Source organism: Euprymna scolopes, chromosome 36 (genome assembly GCF_053919585.1).
Source record: "Euprymna scolopes isolate OS-2025 chromosome 36, ASM5391958v1, whole genome shotgun sequence".
NCBI classification, from domain to species: domain Eukaryota; kingdom Metazoa; phylum Mollusca; class Cephalopoda; order Sepiida; family Sepiolidae; genus Euprymna; species Euprymna scolopes.
In genome coordinates, this window is record NC_136517.1 from 85,651,543 (window position 1) to 85,661,542 (window position 10,000).

The 10,000-nt window shown below is 32.2% G+C and overlaps 1 protein-coding gene across 1 annotated transcript in view; it reads left to right on the forward strand.

Annotated features, from left to right (window-relative positions):
• Window positions 1-311: 311 nt before the first annotated feature.
• The window catches only part of LOC145260653 (WAP four-disulfide core domain protein 1-like), a 115,061-nt gene continuing 105,372 nt past the window's right edge, over window positions 312-10,000 (forward strand). Inside the window, exon 1 of the mRNA XM_080118990.1 lies at window positions 312-2,094. Within this exon, the coding sequence (XP_079975116.1) occupies window positions 1,984-2,094 (111 nt within the window). The 5' untranslated portion in view covers window positions 312-1,983. The remainder of the gene's footprint in view (window positions 2,095-10,000) is intronic.

Below are 10,000 nucleotides of genomic sequence, written 5' to 3' on the forward strand. Positions count from 1 at the left end.
CATCTGTCTATATATATTTCTAATATCTATCTATCTATCTATCTGTCTATCTATCTATCTATCTATCTATCTATCTATCTATCTATATATCTATCTATCTATCTATCTATCTATCTATCTATCTATCTACCCCCCCCCCACACTTTTTGTATTTTTTCTCTATTTCTTACTTTTCGTCTTTATTTCTTTCTTTTCTTCTATTCTCTTTCTGTCCTTCACCAGATTTCTTTTCTTTTCTTTTTTCACGACAGAACGTTTCTCTTATTATCGCCATTTTCCCCTTTTCGCTCCCATCTTTTTTTTTTTTTTTTTTTGCATTTTCAACCCAGACAAAGCACAGTGCAGTGCCACTTTGATGTAGCGTGCTACAGTCTGGGACATAATTGCAGGGGTACTATATAGGGAATTTAGCAGCAAGATGTCAGTACAGTCGGGGAAGCAAGAACCCGGAAGGGAATTCCAACGTAGCAGATCTGGAGAAGAAACTATTAGAGTAGAAGGTTTTTTGGCATCTGGGGATCTCTACTGTATAGGGGTGAGATTTTGCTGCTTGTAGGGTTTGTCAGGGGTATTTACGTCGAGGGGGGCACAAGTGCTTGCAGTTCGTCAGAGCAATAACCGTTAAAGTACTTGTAAAACAGGCAGAGGGATGCAACATTTCGTCGATGGGAGAGAGGCTAAAGCTTGGCTGGTAGTCCATCTTTATATATCTTGCAAGTAATATTTTTTGGGGAAAAATGTATACAAATTTAAAGAAAGGAAGGAGAGAAAAAGAAAAGAAAGAAAAAAGTTTTCAAAAAGAAAAAAGAAAAAAGAAAAACAGAAACCCCTTTTTTTTTGTGCGGCGAAGAAAGGTAAAAAAAAAAATGGGTACTGATTTTACGTTAAATTTATATAGGAAAGTGATCCCCACTCTAAAATGTTAACATTTATGTTTTTTAAATTTTTTTTTTATAAGTTTCTTCTGTCATATTAGTCATAAAAGCCGTTTTAACGTAATAGGGGGGGAAGTAGATCTTCATTTTCTTAGGGGTTAAACGACGCTGGTTCACGTCGTAAAAAATTTACCGAAAAAAACAAAACAAAAGAAAGACGGAAAGAAAAGAGTTTACAAAAAGAAAAAGAAAAAGAGAAACCTTTTTTTGTGTGTGCGCGGGTGTGAAGCGAAGCGGTAGATGTACCAGGACTGAGGGAGTACTACCGCTTTCTTCTCGCAAAAAAAAAAAAAAAAAAAAAAAAAAAAAAGGAGAAGAAAGAAAAAAAAAAAAGCCCAAGTTTACCATTTTGAAAGTCGTCAGAACCGTCTGCATTCTTTGAAATCTGTTACTGATGCTGAAAGATGAAAAACAAGTTTAACCTTACGGGTCGAACGTACTCGGCGTAATATATATGCTATTGCTTCCACGGAGAGAAAACGAGGATTATCTGTAAGCAGGGATTTACTGGCGCTAAAAAAAAAAAAAAAAAATGGCGACTCATAATTAATACTTAAAGAACGAAAAAAAAAAAAAAGAAAAGAAAAATCGATTGCTTGTTATTATTCGGCTTATTTCGAACCACCATCTCGGACCTTATTTTCACAACGTTTCGACCGATGTAATACCAGACCTACTTCAGGTGCAGCTTTTCGAAACTGCGAACCTTCTAGTCTGATTTGAGAATCTGTATATCGAAATTGTTAACCAGTAGTTTTGAACTGACCATTTTTATTTAATCCACGGGAGAAGATTATTCTTGTTCTGTCAGGCAATACTAGACATAAATGTTAACGTATGTTATTTTTCGTTATCATCGCCTCTGATAAGGATCGAACCATCAACCTTCAGAAAACTGTCGCGTAGGACTATTTGTTAACCGACACTCTTATCTGTTACGGCACGTGGTCATGTGAATAATAGTCCGAATGAGCCAAGAAAAATTATCGATGTGCGTTTAAAACATTCGGTTGAGTTTCTTGCATATTTTTTTCTGCTGTTTTCAAAAATGACCCCAGGAATTTCTTTACTTCTGCTGAGTGCATTTGTTGGATGTATCGTTTATTTTCAAAGTCCGGTTGTCTGCGCCCATTCGCACATTCAATGGCTTCCCGACGCGGTAAGTGATTCATTTTAAATAGATGAAAAAAATATTATATAAATCAATATCTATATATCAATAACCACCCTTTAACGTATGTACGTACGTGCGTCACGGTTTCCAGATTATAAATTATTCGATCGGGAGATCCTGTTTATTAAAAAAAAAAGGAGGATGAGTGATAACATACTACAAACATTAAATTAGTATATAGATAAGCTAATTTAATGTTTGTAGCATATAATCACCTTCTATTATCCTTTTTAATAAATAGGATCTCCCGATCACCGAATACACAACGTGTGTGTGTGTGTGCATATATATATATATATATATATATATGTATATATATATATATATATATATATATATATATATATATATATATATAAGAACAAGTAGTTAATAAAACATGTTAAAAACACTTTGAAAAAGAGTTAAAAACATTTAATTTTAAAAAGGAAACACTAAATAAGTGGATAGTCCTTAATCCGCGGAGTTTCAAAGAAATGCTTTCCTTCTCATCAGGGGGTAGGATATAGCAAAATGCGGGATCGGATTTTGCTTGCAAAAGTGTTTGATGAAACTACAAGTAAGTCAAAGATCGTACTTGATAACAAAAAATGAAGAAAACAATATATATATGCATACAAATATATATATATGCATACATACATACATACATACATACATATGCATACATATATATATGCATGCAAATATATACATATACATACATACATATGCATACATATATATATGCATGCATATACATATATATATTCATACATATGTATACACATATATACATATATGTATGTATATCTATCTATATATATGCATACATATTTTTATATATATACATATATATATTTATATATATACATATCTGTATATGTATACACATACATATATATACATATACATATATATGCATATGCTGCTTATGTAAAGACAAATTGAATATATATATACACACACACATATATATATATATATATATATATATATATATAATGATGTTTGTTTTGTGTCGTACATGAAACTTAAATATACTCTTTATAAAATGATGCTTGTTTTGTGTCGTGCATGAAACTAAAATATACTTTAGCTAGGATCCAAGAGTAGTATCTGTTCTATCTAAAGATGGTATAATAATATCGTGGGGTTTCAATTCGCGCCGTGCATCCATACAATGGAAATATGTCACAAACTCTGATAAGAATATTGGAGATAAACCGTAATAACCAGATATATTCTGACATTACATTAACCAAATTACTTAGAAAACATTTTTTTTACAGTTTTGACAAAAGAGCTACAATAATATCGCAATGTCTTTATTAATGGTGAACATCCACAGAATACCCAGCAGTAATATATTACATATTACATATGAAAGATGCCGCTGTGGAATTTCTGCAGGTCTAATGGTTAAAAATTCATACTATATATATATATATATATATATATATATATATATATATATATATATATATATATATATATATATATAATATATTACATATGAAAGATGCCGCTGTGGAATTTCTGTAGGTCTAATAGTTAAAAATTCATACTATATATATATATATATATATATATATATATATATATATATATATATATATATAACTAAACTAGCAGGGAAACCCGACATTGCCCGGGATATAATTAGGACCAACGAATGTTCCACATTTCCAATACTTTTACTGTCATCGAAGTCGGTTAAATTTCAATCAAATCTTTTAATTGCCTGCACTAGTCAGGAAGCCACCGCGGTGCACCGGCAGGAATCTCCATATGCCTTCCCACAATGACTTATTCAACAATACATTGCAGTGTACATTGCACTGTGGAGAACTTACTGTTGACTTTTTTAAATGTTAGAATAATCACTTAAATTACAGTTTAAAATGCAAAAGTCAAGTATCATCGTTCGATTGAGCTCTTAACAAAAATATTAATTTTGAACGCGTTCCCTGCCATACCAAAGAAAGTACTGTTGATTTTATACGCCGGGTCTTTCTGCTTGTGCAATGATAAAACTATTCAAGAGCACTTGTGATGTTAGGCTGTATAAGGTTGTTAATTTTGGTCGAAATCGGACTGTTCTTTATTTAATAGGAGTTTTTCGATTATTGATTATCGATACTTATTGGAGGAATTCTGATACAAATCCTATCTAAGAACACTCTCAGACACATAAAATACATGTTTGTGAAATTTCATAAAAATCGGCCCACCCGTTTTGGAATCTGTAGAGGACAAACACACACGCACGCACACACACACACACACACACACACACACACACACACACACACACACACACACACACACACACACACACACACGGTGCCTTTTATATATAAATCGATGCCTCCGTTCAATCTCGAAAGACAAAGAATACACCCTGGGAGCAGATGCGCGTGTAATTGTGATGCAAGGGTTGCACAATCTTCAACCCCACCTCCCCTAAATCGACATTGTTTGAGTCTAGTGGCAAAGAGAGCTCCAGGACGATTGGAAACAATGCCGAGATAAGCAGAGAGCACATACAGCACTTGGAAGGCTCAAATGGTCACCCATTTAGTACTAACCAGGTTCAACGTTGCTTAACTTTGGTGATATATAGAGATTATATAATATAAAATATTATATATTATATAATTATAAAACTCAGATAAGTTTGCTTGCTTGAGCGTTTAAACCGCCCATCCGGTTTGTGACCCCTGGTTTCAAAAAATTCGTCTGCTTACCTATTTCATTGCCGCCCTGTCTTAAGTCCTATATTAAAGGTCACTGCTGGTATTCAAAGCATACAAAAAGTCAACAATATTTTTTATTTTAACGTATTTTCCTTAAAAATTAATGTAATTAAACTCCGTTGAAAAAAAAAAAACTGATTTAAATATAAATATAAATATACAATATATAACTATAATCGTATTTATAACCATATTTACTGCTTTTAGTAGCGCTCCTGTGGATTGTGACAATTTATTTTTTTCAGGTCATACTTATAAAATATTTTTTCTTCAAGAAGGGGGAAGGTAGAAACTTGGTTTTAGTAGTGCTTTTAGTATGGCCTCCTTAATCTTAATTAATGCTCGCAGTAGTACTCTGGCGGCTTCCTGGGTTTTATTTTATTTTTTCACTCATCATTTAAAAAATGTTTTCTCAAAGACAATATAATCTCAAAATCACTTTTTATTTTGAACATGTTTCACCTTGCCCTTTAACAAGCACCAACGGGTAGACTAGTATATATATATATATATATATATATATATATATATATATATATATATATATATATATATATATATATTAGCAAAAGTACCCGTCGTTGACTGCGTTCAAAAAAAGCCTACAAAAAAATGGACTCTGATTTATGAAAGTATGATAGGTTATGAAAAGGAAGGGTTGAAAAGATATAGCTTCGAATTTGGGGATATCAAAACCAAAGCAAAATATTATGAAAGTAAAAATAAAATAGATAAACCCTATAATTTATTATACCATACCTGTTCACACTGAAACACTTATCACAATATTCTGTGGATCTATATTAAAAATCTTTGTTAAACTTTGTGACATATTTCCATTCTATGGAGGTAAGGCGCGAACGAACACCCCCTAATTTTATTATACCATATTTCTTCAAACTGAAACATAATTATCACAGTATACTTACGCAGATAGATATGAAAAGTCTTTATTAAAGTGTGTGCCTATTTCCATTCCATGGAGACCAGGCGCAAACGCAGACGCCCCAATTTTTATTATACCATCCCAATTTAAGTTAAAACATACTTATCAAAGAGTTATTATGTACATCTATATCAAAAACACTTGTAAAGGTTTTTTTTTAAATTTTTTATTTTTTTTATTTCCATACTTTGTTGACCGGGCGCGTACGCAGACCCCACAATTGTAACGAATCATCATTATGCCAGATCAAACATACCCATTCCTGTGTCATATATATATATATATATATATATATATATATATATATATATATATATATATATATATATATATATATATATAAAGAAATGTTTCTTCTTCTTCCGCCTTTTCTCTTTCTTTCTTCTTTCTCTTATTGTTCTTTCTTCTTCATTCTTACTGCCATTCATTCTAAATGAAAAATCTAATATATAAAATGCTATATGTCTGTCCGTCTGTCTGTCTCCATATTTTCAAACTCTATCTCTTCCAAAACTAAAAGTCGCAGAGCAGTGCTAGGGGCCTCAAATGATTGGATTTTTTATGGACCGTTCTTTTATGGGTCTTTAGTCGGTTAAAATAGTTTTTAAGGGTCAAAAAATTGGTCAAAATTGAAAAAATCGTTATGCATTTTTGTACATTCATTTTAGTTTATTTTTAATTTTAACCTGTTCATATCGGTTTTCACCCGAAAAAGGGCCGCTAAAGAGTAAAAATTAGTAGATTGGTACATAGGAGTCGGGTTAGGGTTTTTATCTATTTGTCAACTGTTTCACAACTGCGCATGCGCGGTCAAGAAACATGACAGTTTCTTCATGATAAGAACAGGTAGGTTTGAAAACACTTCGTAAATGACGTGACAAGCTGGTGTAATGGTTATCATACTTGACTCAATGTCTTTAGGTTTTGATTTCGATCCCTGCTCAAGTATTTTTTTTTCTTACAAGAAGTGACTGTTTAGAAAAAATGAACTGTTCAGAAAAAAAAAAACATACTCAGATGCATATGTCTCAGTTTCTGTATTAATTTAAATATAATATTCCTGCGCATTTTACGACCGGGCAACGCCGGGAGGCCTGCTAGTACTATATAAATATAAATATAAATATATATTATTCAAATACGGTAGTGTTTGAATATGTGGTTAAGTGGCAGTTTTAGTCATTTACAACTGCTTTAAAGCTTCACCGCTCACTCATTTTTCGACCAAATTTTAAACAATTATTACAGTTTATAGATCACCTTCTTAGCTATATTGTGAATTTTTTTTCTCAATTTTTGTTCATTAAAAAGTTATGATGAATTTACTGGTGTCCAAAATCGTAAAGAAAACGTAAGGAGGTGAGCGACGTATTTTATGACTGGTTTCCAAAGCAACTACGTCGTTTCAGCGACTACTGTTCACCGCTCTCGATGAAAAAAAAGTAACAATTGAAACAGAGATAATGAAAGCATGAAAGGGAGATAATTGGGGGTATTTTATTGAAAGCAGACGAGTGCCGTACATTGTTATTACATATGTGTATGTTATGTTTATGGGGCAAAGAAATATGACTGAAACTAAACAAAGAACAAGTGAATTTATTGGAAAAATCATGGTTTACAATAGAAATTTTTTTAAAAATTCAACTTATAACATTATATTCAATTCTTAATGCTGCAATATTAGTTTTAACAACTAATCCTGTACTTTTCCATGTTTAAGCTTAACCATATTACTTTTCATGATCGGATTTTTCTATTGTAATTAAATATATAAATTATTAAGTGCGTATTATTATATAAATATTTAAAAAATTCTACTTCTTTCCTTTTCTTTTCTTGTTACTCTTCTTTTTCTTCTTCGCCTTTTCTTTTTCTTTCTTTTTTCTTCCTTCTTTCTTTCTTTCTTTTCTTTACCTTAGTCCCAAGTTAAAGCGGTGTCCACAATAATGCACTTTTGTCTCTACTTGGCACGATCACAGGCTTGGTCCGAATGAAGGCTGATTTTACGGAGACCACTGTGTTGGGCGTCAGTCCATCTTATCATCGGCCTTCCTCATAGATCAAAAATTCGTTGAGTGTATCGATTGAGAAGTGTCCCGGCGACTTTTAATTCAAAAGCGAGTTTCACGAGTGTTTAATTTTCTCATATTTTTATTGTCATCGAAACCGGTGAAATCGCCCAGTTTTAAATCAAATCGATTGATTAAATCAAATCGATTGGTTAAATCAAATCGATTGGTTGATAAAATTATTACTTGCGTTAGAATTCATGCTTTGTATCATGACGTGAATCATAAATCTGTGACGTCACATCCAAGCAATAATTATTTTCGTTAAGATTTTTTGTTCTTTAGAAGCGCTGGCCGAGTTTGAATAAAATAAAATACGTATTATACACGTTTGAAGCAAAAAGCAACTTATTATTACAAAATAAACAGACATTTATTTTGTTTGAAATTTATATTGAAATTCATAAATATATTTCGAAGGAAACCTGCGTGACCAAACGCACCGTGCCGAGATTTAAAATACTACCGTATAAACAGCAAACGGACTTATACAAATAAAAAATACAATTTGATGAAAATGATCGTAAAACACAGGAGAGTTCAATAGGAAGGTAATTTTTCATTTTGATTTAAACAAGATGGCGGCAATTTTTCACCTGCTAATACGATTAAAGCTGTTTTTATTAATATTTCGAAGCAAAGCCTCATCTCAAGTATGTCTTTCTTTCGTTTCTGTAAAAATTGTTTTGTGAACTGTTTATATACATTTCATATTTGTTCTGTGTTGCAATTGTTATAAGAACGGATGTTGTGCTTTTTGTATCAGACCCATCACCGGGCCAAATAATGTTTCTTAGTGACGCCATTTCTTTTTTAAATGTTAATAACTCTCCGTTTATATAAAAAGGAATAGAATTTCATAATATGAGAATATTAAGAGCTCATCAAATGAGAATTTCCGGAATTTTAGAAGGGAGAAATTATTATTTTTGAATTGAGGGATCGAAAGATAACGGTATTCTATGATTGTATGATTCAGTTACGAAGGGTGCCAGGAAAATATAGTGTTAGTGTGTATATTTCTTCCCGGTAATGACTGAGGGCAGGAGAAGGACTTTAGATTTAGAGGGAAAATAGGAACTACTTTGTCTAAAGATGATGCGATTGTTATGATGTTGCTCTTGGAATGAAATATAAGATTTTATTATAATCAACAAATGTGTCCATAATGTCGTTCTAAAGTTATAGTCTACACAGAATAAACTTCTGCAATCAAAATATTATATATGAAGATAACTACAGATCGAAACATTGTCATGGCAGTGTAGCAAAGTCTGTTACATGTCTGTAGCTCTATCAACCGTTGGCATAATACAGCGCCTAGAATTCCCATCTGGTACTAACCAGGCTCAATGTTGCTTAACTTGGGTGATCTCACAAGAACTGGTGTGTCAACGTGATTATGCCAACGGTTGATAGAGCTACAGACATGTAACAGGCTTTGCTACACTGCCATGACAATGTTTCGATCTGTAGTTATCTCCGTATATAATATTTTGATTGCAGAATTTGGAAGAACTTTGGACAAAAATTAAAGAGAAGTGGGATGCCATTGCACTGAAGTATTGCCGCAGACTAATTCAAGGAATTTCCAAAACATTGCTACTAAATATTAACTAGTTCATTCCTTTTGTATTTGTGTTGCATTAATGTTCTAAAGTTACATTTAAATAACAATTGTACATTGCGCGGAGTTTCTTTTTGCCTTTTCAATTTGAAGTTAATTTTAAAAATTGACGTGAACACTAGGATACTTCAATTAAAAGTCAAATACGAACAAGTAAAATTATAGAGGAACAGAAAGAGAATCAAATGAGGCATAGCTTGTTTTTTTTTGTTTTTACACAGACATCACCACATTATAAAGGCCAAGAGGCCACTCAAGGATAAGGGTTAAAGCGTGTACAGTACAAATTGGACAATATAGTAATCATTAGTAATGAAAATTCAGTAAATTTGATAACTTATATGGAACGGTTCATCAAGAACTTATTTACGTTAGACTTGAACACAACCATATTGTAGTCAGCCGGGAAGCAGGAAAACGGAAAACAATTCCACAGGCGTGCAGTTCTAAGAAAGAAGCTTTGTTCATGGAATCTATGTTTAGGTTTAGGCACAGATAAAGAGTGGGG